The sequence below is a fragment of the Musa acuminata genome, chromosome BXJ2-5 (assembly GCF_036884655.1).
Source record: "Musa acuminata AAA Group cultivar baxijiao chromosome BXJ2-5, Cavendish_Baxijiao_AAA, whole genome shotgun sequence".
NCBI lineage: Eukaryota > Viridiplantae > Streptophyta > Magnoliopsida > Zingiberales > Musaceae > Musa > Musa acuminata.
The window spans coordinates 43,229,028-43,253,594 of NC_088342.1; the positions used below are offsets into that span (position 1 = coordinate 43,229,028).

At 38.8% G+C, this 24,567-nt stretch overlaps 5 protein-coding genes across 11 annotated transcripts; 4 read left to right on the top strand and 1 right to left on the bottom strand.

Moving 5' to 3' along the window:
- The first annotated feature begins 562 nt into the window (after window positions 1–562).
- On the top strand, window positions 563–5,062 carry LOC135584795 (pentatricopeptide repeat-containing protein At1g19720-like). Of its 4 annotated transcripts, none has more exons than XM_065109633.1 (3): window positions 563–3,579; window positions 3,716–4,045; window positions 4,867–5,062. In XM_065109633.1, exon 1 carries the CDS (start codon window positions 755–757, stop codon window positions 3,440–3,442), a length of 2,688 nt encoding a protein of 895 aa, XP_064965705.1. In that variant the 5' UTR covers window positions 563–754; the 3' UTR covers window positions 3,443–3,579; window positions 3,716–4,045; window positions 4,867–5,062. The 4 variants fall into 4 exon arrangements, with proteins under 4 accessions (XP_064965705.1, XP_064965706.1, XP_064965707.1 ...); XM_065109634.1 differs by having other exon boundaries at window positions 3,860–4,045; XM_065109635.1 differs by having other exon boundaries at window positions 563–4,045; window positions 4,857–5,062.
- Window positions 5,063–8,287: 3,225 nt separating this feature from the next.
- On the top strand, window positions 8,288–10,714 carry LOC103985904 (pentatricopeptide repeat-containing protein At4g13650). The gene has a single exon (XM_018826117.2). It carries the CDS (start codon window positions 8,288–8,290, stop codon window positions 10,712–10,714), a length of 2,427 nt encoding a protein of 808 aa, XP_018681662.1.
- Window positions 10,715–13,959: 3,245 nt separating this feature from the next.
- Window positions 13,960–16,540, top strand: LOC103985903 (putative pectinesterase 63). Its single transcript, XM_009403758.3, has 4 exons — window positions 13,960–14,552; window positions 14,646–14,852; window positions 15,867–16,102; window positions 16,209–16,540. Exons 1-4 carry the CDS (start codon window positions 13,983–13,985, stop codon window positions 16,366–16,368), a joined length of 1,173 nt encoding a protein of 390 aa, XP_009402033.2. The 5' UTR covers window positions 13,960–13,982; the 3' UTR covers window positions 16,369–16,540.
- Window positions 16,518–18,446, bottom strand: LOC103985535 (protein SMALL AUXIN UP-REGULATED RNA 12-like). Of its 3 annotated transcripts, none has more exons than XM_065109640.1 (4): window positions 18,321–18,434; window positions 17,645–17,765; window positions 16,881–17,398; window positions 16,518–16,784 (listed from the first exon to the last, which is right to left on the bottom strand). In XM_065109640.1, the coding sequence occupies exons 3-4, from the start codon at window positions 17,314–17,316 to the stop codon at window positions 16,756–16,758; spliced, it is 465 nt and encodes a 154-aa protein (XP_064965712.1). In that variant the 5' UTR covers window positions 17,317–17,398; window positions 17,645–17,765; window positions 18,321–18,434; the 3' UTR covers window positions 16,518–16,755. The 3 variants fall into 3 exon arrangements, with proteins under 3 accessions (XP_064965712.1, XP_009401535.2, XP_009401534.2); XM_009403260.3 differs by having other exon boundaries at window positions 17,602–17,765; XM_009403259.3 differs by lacking the exon at window positions 17,645–17,765 and having other exon boundaries at window positions 18,321–18,446.
- A 4,404-nt stretch (window positions 18,447–22,850) lies between these two features.
- LOC135584801 (dormancy-associated protein homolog 3-like) lies at window positions 22,851–24,567 on the top strand. Of its 2 annotated transcripts, none has more exons than XM_065109641.1 (3): window positions 22,851–23,247; window positions 23,331–23,433; window positions 24,237–24,567. In XM_065109641.1, exons 1-3 carry the CDS (start codon window positions 22,980–22,982, stop codon window positions 24,262–24,264), a joined length of 399 nt encoding a protein of 132 aa, XP_064965713.1. In that variant the 5' UTR covers window positions 22,851–22,979; the 3' UTR covers window positions 24,265–24,567. The 2 variants fall into 2 exon arrangements, with proteins under 2 accessions (XP_064965713.1, XP_064965714.1); XM_065109642.1 differs by having other exon boundaries at window positions 23,592–24,303.

Here is a 24,567-nt window from a genome sequence, read left to right on the forward strand (position 1 = left end):
TATGTTTGAAGAACCCCATTGTTTAGAGCAACACCTATGCAGCATTAAAATTTATGATAATACCATTTTTTAGATTTGGGAGAAAAGATTAGAAGTAACTAATGTCAAATAGCTATGAAGGGTCAGTCTGGTAATATGTTGTTACCCAACACAATATTTATTAAGGGTCAGGTCAGACTTATGAGTTAATCATCAATTTACTTAAGATTGTTATGCTTGTTTTTAGCATATTTATATTATGGCTCGTCATGTTAAAATGCTCTAATTTATTTTTCAAAAAATAACATATTAAAAAAAAAAAGAGAACTAATTCACATCTTAAGCTCTGCTCATTAAATATAAAAAAGAATGTGAATCTTCCTCAAAAGACTAAAATAAATTTGGATTAAGGACTTGTATACTTTGGATTTACATCAATTTTAATTTCCATGTATAAGAATCCTTTATTGATTGCAGTTTATACGGATACACAGCCACAAGTTTAGTTGTGCCAACAAACGAAGCCTTCGATCATCTCTTACATCTTACATTCAACTAGCGGACATCTGAGATCCAAATAAGAACGAACGAACGAACGAACGAACGACACCTCGATACTCTAAGAAACATGATTAGAAGTAACCATCAATATTAATTTTAATCCAATTCTTCCTCGTCCCCCTTTATCCGGATAACACTGGAACGTGTAGGGGAGGTCTCATCCCTGCCTTCCCTCCTCTCAACCCCTCCTTCCTCGTCCCCTTCCATCCCACCAATGGAGAACCCATTCCTAGGCTGCCACCCCACCGACCCAATCCCCAATCCCTTCCTCAGCCAGTCGAAACTATTCCAATTCCTCAGACCACCACTTACAACCACCATCACCCCCTTTCTTGCCCAGAAACCCAAGCAAAAACAACCACTGCCCACGGCTGCCGGCTCCCTCAAGCTCCCTGAGCACGGCGGCCACCTCCAGCAAGCCATCACCGCCCTGGAACAGGGCTCCCCCATACGGCCCGGAGCTTACATTTCCCTGCTCCAGTCTTGCATTGACGCCGACTCCATCGAAGATGGCCGCCGGCTCCACGCCTCGCTCTGCTCGGTGCAGGACCGCAACCCCTTCGTCGAGACCAAGCTCGTCAGCATGTACGCTAAATGCGGCAGCTTGGAGGATGCCCGCCGGGTGTTCGCCGGAATGCGCGAGAGGAACCTCTTCACCTGGTCGGCGATGATCGGCGGCTACGCCCGCGAGCAGCGCTGGGGCGAGGTCGTCGACCTGTTCTTCGGCATGATGCACGAGGGCGTGCTCCCCGACACCTTCCTGCTTCCGAGGATCTTGCAGGCCTGCAGCAACACCGGCAATTTAGAGACCGGGCGGCTGCTGCACTCACTTGCCGTTCGGATCGGACTTCTGGATTCGTCGAAAGAGGTCCGTGTGAGCAACTCGGTGTTGGCGATGTATGCAAAATGTGGTGAGCTGGATTCGGCCTTGAGGTTTTTTGAGAGGATGGATAGACGAGATAGGGTATCGTGGAATTCTATCATTTCTGGGCACTGCCAGTGTGGTGGCCATGAAGCAGCTCTGAGGCTTTTTGCACGAATGAGAGCCGAAGGGATTGAACCAGGAGTTGTCACTTGGAATATACTTATTTTGAGCTATAATCAATCTAGCAATCCGGATCTTGCAATGGAGCTCATGGAGCAGATGGAGAGTTCTGGAATCGCGCCAGATGTCTTTACATGGACAAGCATGATTTCGGGGCTCACTCAGAATGACAGGATGAATGAAGCTTTGGATCTCTTTCAGGAGATGTTGCTTTCAGGAGTGGAACCGAATGGCATGACTGTTGCAAGTGCTATATCTGCTTGTGCCTCTTTGCAATCTTTGGACAATGGAAAGGAACTCCACTCATATGCGATTAGGATCGGATGCATCCACAGCATTCTAGTGGGGAATTCACTGATCGATATGTATGCAAAATGTGGTAGACTGGAGGATGCTCAGAGGATCTTTGAGGAGATGGCTGAGAAAGATGTCTTCACTTGGAATTCAATGATTGGAGGTTACACACGAGCTGGTTACTGTGGTAAGGCTTATGATCTGTTCTCAAGGATGGAGAGTTCAGGTGTGCGCCGAAACGTAGTGACTTGGAATGCCATGATCTCAGGCTACATTCAGAATGGGGATGAGGACCAAGCCGTGGAACTCTTTCACACGATGGAAATGGAGGGGATAAGAAGAAACACAGCTACATGGAACACTCTGATTGCTGGTTCATTGCAAAATGGTGATCCAGACCAGGCCCTAAGAATATTCAGACAAATGCAGGCATTTTTGGTTCGGCCTAATTCGGTTACCATTCTTAGTATCCTTCCAGCTTGTACAAGTTTATTGTCGGTGTTGAAGGTGAAGGAGATCCATTCTTGCATTCTGCACAATGATCTGCAGCGTGATATCTCGATTGCAAATGCTCTTGTAGATACTTATTCAAAGTCTGGCGATATCGAGTATGCTCGAGTAGTATTCGATGGTCTCTCAGGAAGGGATCTCATCTCTTGGAATTCAATGATTGCTGGGCTTGTTCTACATGGACGTTGTCATGATGCACGAGATCTTTTTAATCAAATGAAACAGGAAGGTATAAGACCAAACAAAGCAATCTTTGCTAGTGTGATAAATGCCTGTGGTCTTGATGGATTGGTGAATGAAGGAAAGAAGCTCTTCTCTAACATGACAGAGGAGTACCAGCTGTCTCCAGGTTTAGAACACTACACTGGAATGGTAAATCTCTTGGGGCGTTCTGGTAGGCTTAGAGAAGCTTCTGATCTGATTGACAATATGCCTATTGAGCCCGATGCTGCTCTCTGGAATGCCCTTCTTACTGCAGCTAGAATATATGGCAATATCAGAATAGCAAACTTTGCGGCAACCCATTTGTTTAAGCTGGAACCTAGAAACCCTGAAACTCTCAGGCTGCTATCACATGCTCAAGCTTTATATGGAAAGTCAAATGATGTGTCAAAGGTGCCAAGGGCTAAGAAAGAAGGCAGTGTTAATGAGTCTCATGGTTATTGCTGGATGGAAGTAAAACAGAAGGTGATTACCTTCTCAACAGGAAGACAGCTTACTTTGAATTCAGAGTCCAAACTAGCTGAAATTAATAGCAGAATAATGGATACAAATGAAGTCATCCCTGATTTTGATGGCACTATTCTTGAGATTGAGGAAGACAGTGAAGACATAGTTGGCACCCACAGCGAGAAGCTAGCAGTTGCCTTTGGACTTGTTAACCTGCCAACTTTTAGAGCCATTCGGATAGTTAAGAGTGTTCGGATATGTACCAATTGTCACACAATTTGCAAGTTAATTTCTAAATTATATAAACGTGAAATATTGATCAAGGATCCAAAGTCTTTGCATCGCTTTAAAGATGGGACATGTTCTTGCAGAGATTATTGGTAACCCAAAAGAGCAAAAACTGGGATGTTCTTAAGTGCTGAGAAAATTCCTAGTGGTAGAATCAATGCCATCTTCAGCCGGTGAACATAGTTGCTCACGTGGGGGTGTAGCGGCTGCCCAAAATTATATCCTTTTGACTTGTATGTTGTGCAAATAGTTAATTTTGTTTCTTTCCAAAAAAAGTTTATTTTTCTTTTAAATTTATGTACAGTTAGATTTAAGTATCCAGTTCTATCAAGAAAAGATGACCAAGTGAAGAATTTTTTTGTCCTACAGATTAGACTTGGAACATGAAAAGATGATATTCAAGTTAACTGATATCCTCTCCCATAGTTTATTCTGAAAGCTTTTGTTTTTGGTGTGTGGAAAAGTTAGTTAACCTGCACTGATGTGCTACTTGCAAATGATTTGGTTGGCAAGGTGAAGAACTGTAGTTGGATTCTATCTGCTTTCACTCAGGTGCTTGGCAGACCAAAGAAGAGTCTATGGGACAAACTGACAGCAGATTCAAGTGCTTGGGCTGACCTCATTTTCAATAGATAAAGAAAAACACTTGAGCCTACATATATGTTCCACAGACCTGGGTGATCTGAAAAATCATGAGAAGTAAGATTATTTGGCTCAAAAGATTATTTGTTCATTTTCAATTACAAATTTAATAATAAAGTATAATGCAGTCTTTCATTTCACACTGGATGGATGCTTTAGCATTAGTAATTTTCTTGAACAAACATCATATTCTAGTGGTCAAGATCATACATGAGCTGCATGTATGTTTTAGACACCTAAGTAATGTCCAGAAAACACAAAACATGAGATATAAATTATTTGCCTCACTGGATCATTTACTCACCTATTTTCTCTCTTACAACTTAGAAGAAGAAATCATTGGCAGAATCAAGGTCATATATGCTTTCAATAAGGTCATTACTAGTTAGAGTTGAGTCTATTTTTCCTTCCACATTTGAACATAATGAGTTCCTATTGAGTTCATTTGAACATAATGAGTTCTTATTGAGTTCATTTGAACATAATAAGTTCCTATTGAATTGGAACAGAATTGGCTCCTTGGTCTCTTCTCTTCCCTTTCTGAGAAAATTAGAGTAGCAAAAGGTTATTATTGGATGGGTTACACTAAAATATTGGAACAAACTAGTTGACCCTAACAGTTTTTAGATAAATCACATGAACTGGTTCGGATTAAATAAAATTGATATAATATTATTATACAGTTATGATTACTTAAATACTCTTTAAATTAAATTTTTTTTATCATATATTTTATAGAATATTCACCTGTCTAAGGTGAGAAAGAAAACCACCTTTCTCATTCTATTGCTTCTCCCCTTTTGTTAGTATTGGGTGAACTAAAGGTGATTTAGACCTTTTTAAGGTAAATATCTTGATCTAATAACAGTCTTTTGCAGGAAAGCATTGGATTCTTGCAGAGTCAACAACACATGAACATCAACAAGGGTGAAAACTATGTGCAGCTAAGACTTTCTGAAGTCACTTGCAACATACCAACAGAGAAGGAATTATTCTCCAACTAGTGTGTGGACCTTTTTTTCTCTCTCTGGAGAGCATCTATTAATGCACCATTTGAGTTGTTTCTTTCTTCCACCCTTGCATGTGGAGTGTTCACTTGCCAAGCACAAATACATGCCACCAATTTTGGAAGAATAAGTCCTCTGCTGTATCTTTCAACTTTTACTGAATTTTAAGATCTACTTGGCATATGATTGGACAATGTGAGAGGACAGTGGGTCCCATGAGGACCACTTCTTTTCTAGATATACTTGATAAAACTATATTTGTATGAAAAAGTTTGATCTGTCTATCACAGCATGCAGTATGTTTGTTGATGAACTTGATATACACCTCAAACTTTTTTCTATAGATATTGACCATCCACTTGATCTTGTCAATTCCTCACATATCCAGTAAATTCTCCTCAAAGAAAAACCTCAATTTTTTGGCCAAAATATAGGAAGGAAATTCAAACAATTATTATTGAAAAATATATTTATAGATAAATGGAGAAAAAACAGAAAATGAAAAGCCAGAATGGTGCTGGTACAAGAACATCAAATTGTTAAGTTCCAATTATTTGGTGCATGTTATATGAATATTTTGCTGCATTGAATTCTCTCTACATAGCAATATTCTAAATTAAATTAAAAATATTTAAAATTTTATTTATAGTTTTCTTCCCTCAAATGTTCATCAATCTCTTCTGACATCATTAGTAATGATCATCTCACATTTTCTAACTGCTAAACGATTCATCTTGTGTTATCCTTTCATAACTATATCTAACTATTCCTGAATAATTTTTTTTAAAAAAAATTTCCTAGTAATTTTGGATATTCATCTTGATATTATATATATATATATATATATATATATATATATATATATATATATATATATATATATATATATATATATATATATATATATATATATGTTGTTTCTTAATCGCTCAATATTTGAATTTATAAAGCATTGCAGACCTAATAATTGCTATTAAAATCTAAAGAAAAGAGATATCCTATTTGGTTCCTGTAGCTTTCTTTGCACCCTCTGAGTTCATCCTTTGTGTTCTGTGTTCATTCTCACTTACTGATTTGTTTCATAGTCTCATTATAATAATCTTTTCTTTCTTATTCACCAAAGATTTCCACATTCTGAATGAATCACCTTTTCTTTGTTATGCACCAAAGATTTCCACATCCTGAATGAATCACTTCCTATCTCACAGTAATTACTGTTTTTTGTTTATTAGAGAAAACCTCTAAAATAATATATTTAAGGAGTTTTCTTATCCAATCCAATATCTTCATGTTCTTTGTTATCCATATCATTGTACACTAATCTTTGCTCATGTTATCTAAGATCCATACAACTTAGATAAAAATAATTTCTTACATCTTTTGTTAAAATCAGCCAACTACTGTAACACTAAGATCTCCTAATGTTATAATTAAACAAAAAAACAAAGAGACTATTTTCGTGACTCGAAATTGCTCGAATAAACCGTAAAAAGAAATAATCCCTCCACCCTAATTGATTAGGACTTGTCTCATGGTGATCAGACTTGGCTATCCCTCCCTAATCTGGTTGCGTGCATAACTGTACTGTCTCAAATCTAAAGATCAGCAATTCCAATCAAGATAACGATTTCAACATGTCATGTGAAAGAGGTGGGGGATCCTTTTTGTGGACACCAAGTTGTTTTAAGTATCCATCACTCCTTCCACTCTCTCACCGTCATCTCCTTCCTTGAAGAGCTCCCACCTCAACTCCTCCCTCCTCCCTTCCTCCCTCTTCCGAGATGCTACCGAGAACATGGAGCATCTTCCATGTGGGGGAGGAAGGTGGGGAGGCACCAAAGACTGTTGCAGCTGCCATCGAAAGCTCGAAAGGCGCCTGCGAGCGGCTCGAAGGCCTTCGAATCCTCATACAGAACTCGGGACGACGATCCAATGTCGTGATCAATTCTTCACTTCGATCTTGCATGCCTCACCATTTAACCAAGGCTTCTGCGCCTCAGTTTGGCTTCCTGAAAGCTTGCTTCTTGTGCAGAAAGGAGCTGAGCCCTCACAAGGATGTTTACATGTATAGGTATTCCATCACTCCCGACTGCTTCTTTCTTCCTCTCTAAACAACATCGAAGCACTGCTGTTGCTACTGTTCGATGCAAGTTCAACACAAATTCTGCTCTTGACAATGTAATAGTAGATGGATTTAGAGAGAGAGAGAGAGAGAGAGAGAGAGAGACCACCTATCATCCATGATCTCCTGAGCTGTTGTCGGATTGTGACTGCTTATCATGGAACACACAAACAGTGATCTCTGACACAAGCTCACAACAACACTCTTTGTATTTTCAGAATAGTAGGCCGAGATCACAATGAACTGTGGCTCAGATACTGTGATTTCACGCAGGGGTGACCAGGGATTCTGCAGTGAGGAATGTCGTCGCGATCAAATCTTGTTGGATGAAAGAACAGAAGCTGAAGCGTCAGCAAGAGGGAGAATGAAGCCACCTCTTCGTCCTCCCGCCGCCGCCGCCGCCAATAAGGTTCAGGAATCCGACCGCCGGAGGAGGATCGTATCAGTAGCATAGAGATCTACGAGGAAGAAAAGCCCCTTCTTTCTGAATGATGAGAAGGCTGCATATTTACCAACTGCACAGAATTGTATGCCAAGTTCGAGACAAATCCATCGGACTGACAGCCAATTCAAGTTTCCTCCTATTTCCAGGGAATGTTGCACCCTATAAGAGAAAAGAAAGAGTCTATTGGAAACAAATGATATGCTTTTCTACTCTAATGAACACCTTGTGCTTCATTTTTACTCATCCACACTGGTTTGGATTTTGGATGCATATATTCTACAAAGAATATTGATCCTTTTGTACTTTGATTAATTTGTTCAATCTAATCAATGATGATAATTGATGAGAGATAGCATTTGATATCAAAATCAATTTATTTTTTTTTCCAAAAATAGGTGGCCAACACAAGATTTACCCCAACACTCTAAATAATTTGATAAATATTTTATCAAATAAGCAAGTATCTTAAAAATATATATATTAAATAAATTTTTTAAGTCTTCAAACTTTTGTGAGTGGAATCATAGTTTTTAGTGTCTAAAAATATTTCTCTAAGATTCGAACGATTAATCACTATATCCTTCCGAAATATGTCGGATAGAATTTTAAATCCTTAATCTTTAGTAAGCTGGTTTACTATGTCATTGGTTACCTAATTAATTTATTTTTACTATATATATATATATATATATATATAAGAGTTAGCAGTGCAATTGTTGTTATTCATGAACTATAAGCTTATATGCAAGCCAGTAACACTTCATTCTCCTGCACAAGTCAAGGCAGTAGATTGCCTCACAAGTCGATGGTTGGGCTGCAGCTTTAGACCCTCCGTTGCTGCTCTCTTTACAGCTTCGAGGTTCCATGGCTCCCTTCCGCATTCCACCAACCGCTTTGAGGTCGAGAAGCGGTACGCCGGGCTCCTGCGAGCCGCCGCGCAATCTGGAGCGCTTCCCGATGGCAGAGCCATCCACGGCCGCATCCTCCGGACCATCCCCCACCCTTCCGTTTTTCTTTCCAATAGCTTGGCTAACATGTACTGTAAGTGCCGCGCCCTGCCGGACGCCCTCCGCGTGTTCGACGAAATGCCCAATCCAGACGTCGTGTCGTGGAACACCGTTGTCGACGGCTGCTTCCTCTCCGGCCTCCGCTTCGACGCCTTGGCTTGCTTTAGGGAGATGCTGCGATGCGGTGTCTCTCCCGATGAGTTTAGTTTCGTCGGAGTTCTTAAAAGCTGCGATCTTGGCATGGGGTTTTCGGCTCACTGCGTTGTGGTCAAATATGGTCTTGGCGACAGTGCTTTCGTTGCAAGTGGCCTTGCTGAGTTCTATGCTGTCTATGGACTCCTCAGTGACGTGATGAAGGTTTTTGAGAGCTTGGAGCGCAAGGACATTGTATTGGTTAATGCCGTGATTGGTCTACTTGCTAAAGCTGGGAATCTTGAAGAAGCCTTTAAGGTGTTTTGCAATCATGTTTTGGCATCACACCTGCTACCTGTTCGAGCTACTTTTGTTAATGTGTTGAGTGGGATCGATGGGTTTGAATTCTGGAGGGAGGCTATTCAAGTTCATGGCCTGGTAGTTAAATTTGGGTTTGAGGGGGATGGTGCTGTGCAGAGTTCCCTTATCAGAGTGTATGCTAATTGTTGTTGCATGGATGACGCACATGATTTGTTGAGATATTCGAACAGCCAGAACGTGATCTCTTGGACCAGCTTGATATGTGCGTATGCAAGCCAAGAACAATTTCGAGATGCTTTAGATGTCTTCTGTCATTTTTATCACGACGGCATGATGTTGGATGATGTTTTGTTAGCTTGTGTTCTTAGTATTGCAGCTGCTTCTGAGTCTCAGAAACTTGGTATTCAGTTTCATGCTGTTGTCCTCAAATATGGTTTTGGGCTAAATAACTGCATCAATCATGCCCTGATGGATATGTACACCAAGTGTCTGTGTATGCCGGATGCTCTGAAGATTTTCCAGCATATCGGTGAAGACCACAATTTATTATCATGGACTATATTGATTTCAGGCTATGCCAAGTGTGGATCCTCCATGGAAGCACTGGACACATTCTACCAGATGAACAAAGAAGATATTATTGCTGATTCAGTTGCATGCATTGGTGCTCTTATGGGTTGCACCGATTTGCAGGCTGTAGATCAAGGTGAACAAATTCATGCCTTTTTGATTAAATCAGGCTCAGAGATGGATGTCACAGTCCAGACAGCACTACTGTCTCTTTATTCTGAATGCGGGAGCTTGAATGAAGCAATTCAGCTGTTTGAAATGATGATGGTACATGATGTTGTTTCTTGGACTGCATTGATTTCAGCATATGCAAATCTCGGATGCAATGAGAAAGCTCTTTTGTGCATGAATCAAATGCTCCAAGATGAAATTAATCCGAATCACTTCACTTTTGTAAGTGCACTTAAGGCTGCGGCTAAACTAACATATCCTGTGATCGGAAAGTTAATTCATGCTGCTATCATAAAGTCTGGCCTGGAAGAAGATACATTCATTGGAAGTGCTCTTATCGACATGTATTGCAAGTGTGGAAGCATAGGAAGTGCAGTAAGCTACTTCAATGGAGCATCTAAACATGACCTTGTTCTCTGGAATGCTTTGCTTGCTGGGCATGCACAACATGGTAATGTCCTGGAGCTGCTCAAGGCTTATGAGGAAATGGTTGATCGTGGGCTAAAGCCCGATGATATTACATTCCTTTCTGTTCTCTCCGGTTGCAGCCATGGTGGCCTTATTGACAAAGTAGTCCATTTCTTTAGGAGCATGAGTGATGACTATGGAATCAGACCACAAATGGAGCACCATGCTTGTGTTGTTGGCGCTTTTGGACGTGCTGGTTTACTTAAGGATGCAGTCAGTTTTATCGAGGGAATGGGAATTAATCCTGGTTCAACAGTGCTAAGAACCTTGGTTAGCTTTTGTATTATGTACGGACATGTTAGATTAGGTTTGGCCTCAATCGCAAAGATGGTGTTATTGGGCCAGATGGATAGCTCAGCATTTGTATTGGTGTCTAATTTATATGCTGTTGAAGAGAAGTGGCATGATAGAAGGAAAATTAGAGATGTAATGGAAGCTGATGTAGTGAACCTGAAGAAGGTTGGTGTGAGCTGGATTACATAATAAGTTGATATCATGGTCTCAACTAGTTGAAATTCATATCAAATGAGGATGAGTCGAGGTCATACTTTGCAAAAGAATTTATGGCCTAAAGAACCACTCGGAGTAACAATCACGTGGACTTAGCTGCTGATGCTTAGCACAATTACAGTCTGATTGAATTGAGAAAGGATGCAATCTCTCTTCTATTTGTGCTCGGGCAAACTGTGTCCCAGCTGTTGGAGAAACATGGAACATGGATGGATGCAAATTTTTTTCTTTGGATTCTAAGCAGTCAGCATTTGCTAAATCGCTGTTTCAAAAGGAAAGAGTCTCAACTAAAATCAGGTATACATCTCAGTCATTCCTATTCAAAATGCATTTTTTTTTTCTATTTAATGATTGATCATGAAAAACTCAATAGTCACCATCATCCTATTCTGTAAGAAATGTTAATATGTAAAATATGGTTTATCGAAAGTTTATTTGCTCATTATTTATTCTATTTGCCTGTTATGATCACAATTATAATGACTATGGTTGCTCATGTTTCAAACAATGTTGTCAATGAAGAGAAACTTAATTATTTTATTAGGACATCACAATTATGATCACAATCATGTTTCAAACAAGAATATGGAGATCAGTGTCTTGTTTACTTTTTTCCATGAAGAGAAAATTATTTTATTAGGACATCTATTTAGACTAGATCAAGTTGATGATCTTGTTTGAAAGATAAAGTTGGCCTACTTTGAACGTTAAATTTCTAGATAGCAGATTGTTGCAGTTTTGAGAAGAAACAAGAAATATATTCTTTTTTTATTACTACTTCCCTGGTTTAAATATCTTGAAACTTCTTATGTATGCAATGCACTGATGTGGTAAAGGACCCCAGAAACAAAAGAAAGCAAAGAGAAAAGGTGACCTACTAGGACCCCAATTTAGTCTCTTATTGGATGGAGGAAGCTGATTGAGTTAGTTTATAGGGTGATAAATCACTATTTATCTTCGAGGAATTATCCATTCTTAGGTGAGCCCCACATGGTTTTACTCTTAGAAATTTTTTTTATATTCCTCAATTGATATGAAATTAAATATATTTATCAATAATCTCCAATGAAGAAGCTTAGTCAAGACATAATAAGTTATTATTTATTTTCATTCGCACAAGTATGCTGGCCCATGAGGAATTGTCTCTGGGTTGGATCATGATTTTGACCCTTTAGGATGGAGATCAATAGATGCCTTTATCAAAATAATCACCATGGTGACATGACATCGTATTAATTTGATGTTGTAGCTTTGGTTCATACTTATCACTGTTCTTCCTCATAAGTTCAATTTGGAAGGGTTTGATTGCTAAATTATTGTATTCGTTTCACGGAATGTTTCACATGTAAGTTATTATAAGTTTATGATTATTATAAGTTATTCGGTCTACGTTTTATTATTATGATATAAGGTTAAGGTTTATTTTAATTTTTTTTATTTTGGTTATAGATCATTTAAACTCTTATGGTTTACTTATGTATAAAATAACTCTTATATTTTAAAAAAATGTAGCATGTAAGTTCCTCCCGTCAAGTCAGAGTTAACATATATTAAAATCTGTTTATGTGGTATACTGACTCATAATAAATTATTAATATAATGACACATATAAATTAAATTTAAAAAAAGTTAAGATCCATTTTAGATTCTATTGTTTTGATTATAGACTACTTAAGCCCTTATAGTTTATTTATATCTATAATAATCTTTATATTTTTAAAAATATAGCACATAAGTTCCTTTTGTCAAGTTGAATTAACAAATATTAGAGTCTGCTTATGTGACATGTTGACTCATAATAAAATATTAATATAATGACACATATAACTTAAATTAAAAAATTAAGATTATCATAAATTGTAGGAGGAGGCATCACTATGAAAGTAACCACCAATAGCAACACCGAGCTACTATTGCTTAGTAAGGCATTGTACACATACAGTTTCTTCCACGTTGACGACGAGCTTAGGAGCTTCTGGTCCCATCTCAGATGGATATGTGTGTGTTGACCAGTTCGAGCTAAGTACATAGTGGTCTCTTGGTCCCTCTTCCTCCTCTTAGGTGTCTTTATCTCCACCGCCTCCCACTTCGTCCTCTCTTGCACCCCATGATGGTCCATCTCTCTCTTACCTTCGCCTCTTCGCCTTCGTCCACCATTATGGTCTCTGTCGCTTCCTTTTCCTCGATAAGATGGATCTTAACCTTTTTTTAATTTAAATTATATGTATCATTATATTAATAATTTATTATGAGTTATTATGTCATATAATCATATTCTAACTCTGTTAACTTAGACTCGACGAGAGAGGCTTATATACTACGTTTTTGAAAATATATGGGTTATCTTAGGTACGAGTAAATTATATAGGCTTAAGTGGTCCATAGTCAAAACCACTAGAGCTAAAATGGACCTTAATTTTTTTTTTAAACTTAAATTACATATGTCATTATATTAATGATCTATTATGAGTCAACATGTAAGCATACTCTAATGTTTATTAACTCAAATTTGACGGGATTGACTTATATGTAAGAGTTATTCTAAATATAAATAAATCATAAGAGCTTAAGTGATCCATGGACAAAATCACATAGATTAAAATGAACCTTAACCCTATGATATATATTGTAAGTTTTAGATTAGCATGAAAAACAAATATACACTATTGTAAATTATAGAGTAAAATATATTAAACATTTTTTTTTTTTTGCATGTAAGTGTAAACGATTAAATTGATGTACAAAATAAGACATAATAGTGTGCAACTTTTGACGTATAATTTTTATAAAATAAACTTAAATCGAAAAATATACTTTGATCATCAATAAATACCTTTGGGAAATTCTAAATTTTTTAAAAGATAATTTAGATAGATAAAATTCTGATTTCTTTCTCTTATTCCTTTACTTTGACATATCAACTCTCATAGGCTCAATATGGATTCATTAAGCTTTGTGAATCACAGAGTTCAATAATTTTTCCTCAGCCTTTCTATATTTACCGGAAACTTTATATGCAAAGTGTTCCTCCTACGTCTTCTCTCCCCTTTCCCCCTTTAAGATATATTTTCTAAAGATTTCTTTCCATATTTAATTTCTTTTCCTCCAAAAAAATTTATTTTCTAATCAATCTTATTAGCATTAGGAATTCAAAATACTTACTAACCCTAATAATATCATGCTAACAATTTGTGTTGGATGGTGGCCTTTCAAGATGCCTCAGTTACGTTATACCGGCAATATGGCCATGTTTGGTAACCGTAGCAGGCGAGAAGGATCACATAAGAAGCTGGACCGGTTTATTCGTTTCCTTCACCTCTCTTTCCTTCCTTCTCATGCTCCTCCTCCATCGAAGATGAGACGACAATTGGGACAAGCTCACTCTCCGGCCGCCCTCCTTGCAGCCCTCTTCTGCCTCCGTATCCTCCCCGCCCTCGCGGCCGCCGCTGACTTGGGCAACCTCGAACCACCAAGTGCACCGACCCTAGAACCACTCCTCGCAGAGACGGAGCGAAGCGGGAGGGTCGTGACGGTGAGGAAGGACGGCAACGGAGACTTCCGAACGATCACGGACGCCATCAAAAGCATCCCATCCGGCAACACCGCCCGCACCGTCATCAAGATCGGCCCGGGGGTCTACCGGGAGAAGATCCTCGTCGACCAGTCCAGGCCGTACGTCACGTTCTACGGCCAACCCGGTGCGATGCCGACGATATCGTTCGACGGCACGGCTGCGAGGTACGGGACGGCGAACAGCGCCACCGTCGCCGTGGAGTCCAGCTACTTCGTCGCAAGCAACGTGATCTTCGAGGTAGGCGGTCTCGAGAGACCGAAGCAGTCGCAGTAGGGTTTTCACAGGCATAGAACTAACTGACCTGCTCTGATGCGTCTCGCGGCGTTGAAGAACACGGCACCGATGCCAGTCGATGGAGTGCAGGGAGCTCAAGCGGTGGCGATGAGGATATCGGGGGACATGGCAGCCTTCTACAACTGCAAGTTCTACGGATACCAAGACACGCTTTGCGATGACACCGGCAGGCATTTCTTCAAGAACTGCTTCATTAGGGGAACAGTCGACTTCATCTTTGGCAATGGCAGATCCATCTACCAGGTTCTATACTCTCTTCTTCTTCCTCTCTGTTGCACACTTAATGGCTGAACAAGAATCCATATTACATGCACAAGAAAAAAAGAAGCATATATGTAATCTATATGTGTAAATTTAATCCCTTTTGTAAAGTAGATTAATAATTTAGTTTGCTGAGATCAATTATTTGATTTTTTGATTAATTATAGTATTCTTTCTAGTTAAAGATGTTTTTTCTGTGTTGCATGGAGAAGAATGAATGACACAAAATATATATATATATATATATATATCAATTATTTTTTAGAGTAAAGGATAATAATATAGTGTGATGTTGTGACATTGGATTGCAAGTGATAGGTCTCATGTTTGAATCCACAAATGAGAGTAACTATAATTTAATATAACAATTTTTTTCATTAAGATTGATTAATTAATTTTTTAAAAAATAATTATAGTATTTCATCTAATTTAAAGTTGAAGCCTAATTAATGTGTCATTAACAAAATTAGAAGAATGCCAAATCAATGCTCTTAGGTTACTCAGACATACTTTACTTTAGTAGGTTCCAAACACTGAGTAAAATTAATGCACTTATGGATTTTTAAGGCACATTTATGGCTAAATTAATCAAACTAACAGCAAACATGGGTTTAATTGAGTGTATTTAGATTTCTCTTGTATACAAACATTCCAATAGTCCATCCACTACAATGGGTAGTAGTAATGTGCTTCTCTTTTTCCAATTTATTAAACACTTTTAGCTTTGGTCATTAATGCCAATAAGCAAAAAAAGATAAGTGCAATAAAACAAAATCAAATCAAAAATAAAATAAACAATGAGATGGTTGCTTTTATATATATATATATATATATATATATATATATATATATATATATATATATATATATATATATATATATATATATATATATATATATATATATATATATATATATATATATATATATATATATATATATATAAAGAAACATTTTCGGTGATAGAAACTTCCATCTAATCAACAAATCTTACAGAACTGTGAAATCGAATCAGTGGCAGATAATGTCGCCTACATTACAGCACAAGCCAGATCTAATCTCTCAGATAAGAGTGGCTTCTCGTTCATCCACTGCAACATCACAGGCACAGGGAACGCATTCCTGAGCCGGGCATGGCGAGAGATGTCGAGGGTGGTCTTCTCCTACACCCACATGGGCCGCCTCATCGACCCCAGAGGCTGGGACAACAAGGGCGTCGCCGGCCGCAACAGGTATCGACACCCATCTCTTCCCTTGATCTCCCTGCACATGAATCCCACCCAGTCTTGGGCCTTTCTTCCCTGAGCTGTGAGCCGGCACTTAATCTTGAACCACCAGGACGGTGTACTTTGGCGAGTACAAGTGCTTGGGACCAGGGGCTGTTACCGATGGGCGTGTGAAGTATGCGAGATTACTCAATGATAAGCAGGCAAGGCCATTCCTCACCATGGACTTCATCCAAGCACAATCATGGCTTCTTCCTCCCCCTGCAGTCTAGGAGCTCAGCATGTCATCTCCTTCTCCTCTTTGCGCCATGTTTGGTCGCTGCTTCCTGTTCTATCATTGTTTGCCCACTGTGCATGTCGTGTTGCAAGACCATGTGATTTGGAGAATAAAAGGATTCCAAAAGCGTAGTAGTAGTAGTCATCACAAAAGCAGCTTTTCAAGCATTTGCATTTCCAATCAATCATTACATGATTCACAGCACCATTTTCCGAAAACTATGTTTGGGGATTACACAGCTTAATCCCAGCAACTCCCCTGAAATCCAAGGAAGGGGGAAACATGTTTCAGAGCTCTCCTTAAGCTTAGCACATACCACCAAGTGGAAGTTCTATCAATCCCTATGAATGCTGTAGCTGACAAAGAACAATCCCAAGCGCTCTCACTCCTCAAGCCCTGTTGGATTTCCTTCTGCAATGACAGAGAGCAGTTCGAACAAACCTCAACGTTCACAGTGATTCATTCATGCATAGCACTCGAAGGAAGACAAAGCCTGAGCTTACTTACCGTCATCGATGAGGCCCTTGCCGTGCCGGTCCATGCACTGGAGGATGTACTTGAACGTCTCGATCTCGCAAGGGATGGTGAGTCCGCCCTTGTGATCGAAGCCGAACTCCTCCTCAGCCTTCTCCAGTAGCAGCCTGAACACCGGCAGGCTGAAGTAACTGGTCGGAATCACAAACCTCCTCTGCTCTGGTCCTACGTACACTGGGCAGCACCCCTTGGGGACATCCGGCGGCGCCTCCGGGCTCTGGCAGCACTCCTCGTCGGAGTCACACTGGACGCACACGTCCTTTAGGCGGCTGCTGACGGTCGGGGGGATCCCGGACGCCCTGTGCCGGTCCTCTTTTGGCCCGAGGGCGATGGACTGCCATTTTTGAAGGATCTCTCGCAGTCTCACAATCTGCCAGATGCTAGTCACCTTCCCAGCTTCCTCACCCATGGCTGCGAGTCCCAAACCAGTGATGGTCGGACTCAGAACGCCAAGTGATGATGGATTTCAGTGGCCTTAAGCATTCATAGCTCTGACCGGAGACAGAAAGAGCAACATAGAGATCATAAGGTATTTCTAGAACAAATTACAAGATCATACGACCTACCATAAGAAGATGATACAGAGGGGAAGATTCTAATCAACAACAAGGTTTGGTTTCTACTGCTGATGACAGAAGATTCACTACAGACTACTCTTCTGGATCCAGGAATAAGTAGACATCTAGTGACTCACATTACAGCAGGGATCTGAAGACAGGATCATGGATTGTACTAACATGAATCTTGTAAAGATTCTGAGACACAGCAAGATTTCATCTCTCAGAAACCATCTTCAGATCTTCTGTCATAGCAGATTGTGATGCAACATGTGAATTCCTCTTACAAACATTCCAGTTCCTGGTAAGTTATTCGGATTTAGGCATCTAAATATAATGTCTGGAACAAAAAAAAGCTGGTGAATAACATTAGATCGGATTGTTAGAGCTCCTAAAACAATATTATGTGCTTCAGTTCCTGTATTGCTGGGTTACAGCAACAAATCTGCAATACTTCCTGCAATTTAAGCTTCACATATCAAAAATTAATTCAGGTCTTGAAGGATTGTAACTTGAGTCTACTTTGATGCATCAACAACCTGAAGTGTACATCTTATACAGAAAAAAAAATCCAGAAACCTTTACCACCTATTCCATCATGAGAGCTGGCATTGAAATGGAAATAAGGAGAACAATACTTCCTTTACCATTGATAGATTTGGGCATAAGAATAACCATGGTTAATTACTTTCGAAGATATCTTGATCAACCTACAGTTAACTTAAATTAATCTTGCATAAATTCCAAAAAGTTACAATTCATTGCAAACTACATTCCAGAGCAAGGAGATCAAATTGCAACAAATATACACATACATATATATATTCATAAGCAAGCAATTTTTCGCTTTTAGTACCTTAAGAGGCATTAGAGATGGCAAGATAATTGCATGCAGAGAGGAGAAGCTGCCATCGTGACTGAGGAGACGAGTGGGTTTGAGACGAAGATAGACTAAGAACACCCAAGTAGGGAACAAGAACACACACCTTGTAATAAAGGTAAGGTCACCTAATGACGAATTTATCCCTATATTCTGCTTTATTCTCTCATCTCTCCCCAACACAAGTGATATCCACCGAGGGCAATATGGGAAGATGAAAATTGACCGCGCAGACTCGGTCAACGCCGCAGACGTCAACCTCGATTGCGCCGATCCTTAAGCGCCGAAAGGAAGGCTTTCTTGGGGGAGGGCCTCGCTGGCGTCCGTCGATGTCGCTGCCCAACGGCTGAGATCGGTTTGATCAGAATTGATCCCTTTCTCCTTTCCGTGATCCAACGTGACAACCTCAAAAGCGTACTTTGGAGAGCGTGATCGCATTGATTGATGCATCCAATCTCTCTTTCTTTTTCCTTTTTTTTTCTCTATTTATTCTTAAAGATAAAAGATGGATAGAGTGTGAATCATGAGAGGAGGAAATTAAAGTTATGATAGGGATAATTTAATAGTAATAAGAGTTATCTATGACTCACTATGCTTTGATTTTGTTGGAAACGAAAGGAGATGAAGAAATAGTCTCACATCCGTGAAATTATAATGAGTCTGAATCATAATGACGATGATGAAAATTTATGTACTCGTTTTACATCATAAGCTGGGACTAAACTATGTAAAGCCTATGATCCTATGAACTATAAGACCTCACTGAGTTATGGGCCTGATCTGAACTATATCCAGAATCAAACTAAGCAGTAGCTTATGATCATGTAGAGGAGTGTCCTGGAAGCCCAACTGCACAAGGCAGTACCAACTGAGTTTTATGGCATAGTTCTGATCCTTACTATGCTTTGCTCAAGTAGTCTGTTTTGAGGTAAAAGGAAAGGGATGGCACAGTGCACAAGGCAGAATCACAGATGAGCTGTTTTCATGAGTTGACCTTATTTACCAGTCTTGTTGCATTGAGATCTTCCAGTGGACTGAACCAGCACAGTGTAGAAGGGGTTGCTGTCTTCATGATCCATTTTCTTTTGAATGTCTGCAAAGGCAAAATAAGTAGTTTGCAGGATATGCTAGCAGAAAAGAAGCATGATCGTTCATTTGCAAGCTTCCAGGTGAATTAAAATGATTTGAGTATTGAAATCTTGGAAATAGCCTCCTCCAAGAAGACTTTGACAGAATACTGTGAGGTGGTGATTAGAAGAATGATTTAAGCTGAGGAATTAGTTGTGTATCTTACAAGGATCTGCCTTCAGAAAAGATGAAAACCTTTAAACTGGACATCAGAAAGAACTGAGGAATGACTTGTTACATACTCTGAGAAATCACTAGAAAAGGATTACATACCTACTGCACCATTCTGATTTAGAATGTGGCCACATCTTGTTGGAGCTTCCAGGAAAGGTGCTCTCAGGGATCATGTGGTCTAGACTTTAGAGGACTGTCATGTTCCATGGTCCACACAATAGGTAGTCAGTCTGTCATGGCTTTGGTGGATGAACAGGGGCTGAACAATTCCAAGGTGGTGGTACAGATCCAAATGCTTGGTGCTAAGAGCCTCTGATGTTGACTGACTCTTTTCAACAAGGACATGAGAATGTATGTATACTATTTTCCATCTTAATGAAGTCTTTCTCAGTCTTCTCCTCCTTCCATCACTTGTGCCATGAGATCTCAGACTCAGTGAATTTGAAGATAGCACTCATACTTGGGTCCACAAGGCAATTCATGAGCAACCACTCATGCTTGTGAAAGCTTTTAATGTTGTGTAAGAATTCAATTCTCTCTAATTGTTGCAGAGAACTGGTCCACCAGTTCTCTGTAGAAGATTAAGAGGATCCTAACTATTACAATCTCACTGGACCTTATTGATGAAGCTAAATGAATTCACTTCTGATGGACCTACTTCACCTAACATTCCATGATTAGCAGCATGGCTGGAGGCTTCAACTCAAATTCAGCATATCTGTCTTTGATTAACATCATTGTTTGGCTATTTGTGATACTGGATTCAGATAATTCTTTCATATAAGATAGTATTAGAGGCTCTAATGCAAACAAAAAGTTGAAGAGTATAAGATTCCAAGTTGAGGTACAGATAGATAACTTGAATATATCTGATCCTGGAAACTGTTGTAAAGGAATGCATGACAAGCTCAGATCTGCATTTCTTGTGTTACTGTCATTTCATGAATTCAATTATTCTGGCATAAACTATGGAGTAACCAACAAGAATACTAGCACTTATAATAATTTTTTTATGTTCATGGCAGCACTTATGATACTAGAAAGAAATGTTCACTTTTTGCTGTATAGGAACTGCAGGGTAAACAGAAGCCACTCAGATAATAGTGTCAAGATCATTAACAAGGGACAAATGAGAAGCAATCAGATAAGTTTGAAGATAACATGAAAATTGTGTCAATTCAAACTTATCCACTGTGGCAGACAATCATTTATAATTTCTTCCCTACCTTTTTCTGTATGTTTGAAACCTTATGATAAATAAATAATTTTTTGAAAAAAATAAACAATGATGTTCTTATTATCAACAGCTAAATGTCATATGAACTAAGTTGATTGATATCTTTGGTACTTATTGGTTAAGGTTTAGATTTAAAGTCTTCAACAATAAATTTTATTTACAATCATATATTTTGAGAGAGAAAATTATCAAAAAAAAATTATAGTGGATAGCCACTGAAGTAAAGCTGTCTATTTCTTTATCTTGACTCTAAAAGATGAAGTCCAGCAAAGAAGGTTGTGTGGTCCTTCTAACATCTAAACTTGAGCTTAATAGTCATATTTACTGAAACATAGCTGCCACAATAATTATTCATGTATTACCATTATTCAAGAATTCTTTAAAGCCTAGTCAAATACTAACTACTCCCTCTGAAGTGTGGCTAATACTCCTTTGCATTTAGCTTTCCCATGTCACATATTGGCTAACTGATCTCTTTTAATAGGATCATATCTCATAAGGGCTTGCAATGGATGAAATGGAAGTTAGATTTATCCCAAAAGATGAACTAGATCAGTATCCATTAGCCAATATCATTAATCCAATTTTAATGCTTATACATGAAAATAAAGGTATAAAAAATTAATTTTATTATTTATTTTCCAATCCTTTTGAATACATCTGATGCCCAGAACTAAAATTCATTCCAAGTGGAAGAATGAGAGTTAATTTGTCATGAACAACAGAAATTTTTATTTAATTTTATGTTTATGTTTTTTCCATCACAGAAAAGATGTTGTTGATGTGTGTAGTGATGCTAATCAATTCAAAGAGTAAGACTCATCCCCATAGTGTTTGATTGCAAGTTTTGGCATTCCAAACTCATAAATACATGATAGTCTCTACCATCTCTGGCATTATCTCCACTCACAATGCCTTCAACCAAGAGCAACCACTGACAGGAATGGATACCTAACCCTGACTCTTGGATTGGTGCAGAAAATAGGGTGATGAAGATGGTGACATGTTTAGGTCATTGCCTCCCAATAATGCACTCTTTTTTTATTTATCATCATTGGAAGGTTTCTGGTGATATTTCCCTCATTGAAAACCTAATGCTGCCTTTTGACTATTTCTTTATGGATCATGTAACTTTTTATCTGCTTTGGAAAGTTCACTTGAAATGGAGTCATCATGGAAGACAAAGATGGGTGGAAAAGTCATACAAGTATACAACCCTAATTGCTTTGTTTGAGGGCGGCTAATTGCATGAATGATCCACTTTGTTAATCTAATTGAGTGTTTCTATTTTAAAGTTCATCTTTTTTTTTTCCTCCTAATGATAAGAGGTTTAACACAATAAATTTAGGGTTTAAAAAATTATTTACATCCTAATTTTTTTTAAAAATAAGTAATAAAAATTTGATCTAATGTACGATCGATTTAGTTATCGACCGTCAAAGTTTTTATCGACTAACATAGCTAGCTTCCTTAAAAAAATTTTAGAATGAGATTTCAAATATCCCATTTTTGCTAAGTGAGTCTAAAATAACTTGTCTAAAAATTATTTAGAATAATATGATTTATCTTCTTTTTTAATCAGTTGATTAGCAATCAAAATAAATTTAATTTAATAAAAAAATCAAATGGTAGAGAGGAAATGGCAGCACAACTTTCTTGACTTGATTAGGTATATTTTTTATTAAGGTGTCTACTAAAAAAATTGTATTCCATTTAATTATTTATATTAAATTAGCAAAATTAGATACCATGTCATTCATTTGCACCTAAAACATCATCGCTTATCATAACCCTGATGAGTGAAAAGATGGACGATCACATCATATACGTGATTTGATCAAGCTAAATAACACGTAGCTAAGTCAAATCACACATAGTCAAATATATATATATATATCTTTATGTAAAATAATTATTTCCACAAAATCCAAAAACCCGTTTCCCTCTATAAATGCGCACACTCTCGAGCTTTGGTGATGCCTTCCATGAATCGATAATTCGTGGTAACAAACCGAGACAGTGTTTGTAACAGTTGCTAAGAGCAATAATAACGACAGTAGTGATAATAACGGACTCGGAGAGGGGAAAGAGGAAGAATGAGTCTTCTCCACCACCTGTGGGACGACACCGTCGCCGGGCCGCCACCGGACACCGGCCTCGGCAAGCTCCGGAAGTCCTCCTCCTTCTCCCCTTCCTCACTCTCTGCTGCCGCCGCCGCAGCAGCAGCAGCTCCCGTCGCTCTTCAGGTCACTCGGAGCATCACCATCCTCCGGGGCAGCGCCTCCGCCGCACCGCCCTCACCGTCGTCTTCTGCCGCCTCGTCGCCTCGGGGCCCGTGGAGCGCCCTTGATTCCCCTCTTTCCCGTGAGTCTGCCGCCTAACCCTGTGGGGCAAGGAGAATTCTGAAAAAGATCGTCTTTTTATTACCTGTTTGTTTCCTCCTGCAGCTCCGACGCCGAGGGGAGACTGGAAGAGGCTCCGGAGGAAGCCGACGCCGGTGGCCGAGGGGGTCGAGACTGCTGAGCCGAGAAGCCCCACCGTCTATGACTGGTTCGTCCTGTTCATTAATCTCCCTCTTTTCTCTTCTTTTCTTCTCCATATTAATTAATTAATTAATTAAAATTATATATATATGTATATATATTTATTTTGTGCATCCAAACAATGTTCTTCTTGCGTTAATTTGATATGCTAATTACTGCGTGTAGGGTGGCCATAAGTTCCCTGGATAGATGAGAGTGAGATGTAGAGAAAACTCTTTTCTGTTCTTCTCCATATCAACTAATTAAAAATCAGAGATGGTACATGATATATGTGTGTAAGCAGATGATGATGTTCTTGCATTAATTTGTCTTATTTGTTGTGTTATAAACTGCATGAAGGATGAGATGGAGGAAAGACCCCTCTTTTCTTTTCTTCTCAGTATCAACTAATTAACAACAAATAAATCCCTTTTTTCCTTCAAAGATGGCACCTGTAATATGGGGGGGGGGGGGGGGGGGGTGTGTGTGTGTGTGCAACCAAAAGGATGATCTTCTTGGATTAATTTGGTTTTAATTGCTAAGTACTGCATGTGGGGTGGTGACAAGTTCTTTGGACAGTTGAGATGGAGGAAAAGATCTTTTCTTTCTTTGCCTTATCAAATGGGTCTTAATTGTTGTGTAAAATACTGCATGTAGGATGGTGATAACCTGTCTGGAATTTCTTTTTTATTTTTTTTCTATATCATGTAATCAAGAATAAAAATACCTTTCTTTGTTCTTCATGATGGCTAAGCATATTGTGTATGCATCCAAATGATAATCTTCTTGCATTAATTTGGTTTTAATTGTTCTATTAATTACTGCATGTAGGGTGGTGATAAGTTCTCTGGACAGTTGAAACTCATATAGAGAAAAAAAAAAAAAAAAAGAGGAAAAATGTTGAGCTGAAACAGCAAAATATGAAGAAGATGCAGTAAGTGAAGATTATATCTTTTGCTAGCATGTATGCAGATTTTTTGTAACTACAATAAAGTTGGAAGTGGATGTAGAACAAGAGAGGAAGAGAGAAAAAGAGAGAGAAAGGGGGTGTCTGAGAACTTGGAGGTGTGAAAAGAAACCCAAGCAGGGTGCAATCAGTTTGTAATGAATGGAGTCTTGGTATGTGGATGTGATGATGGATAATGCAGTGCATGTTATCAGA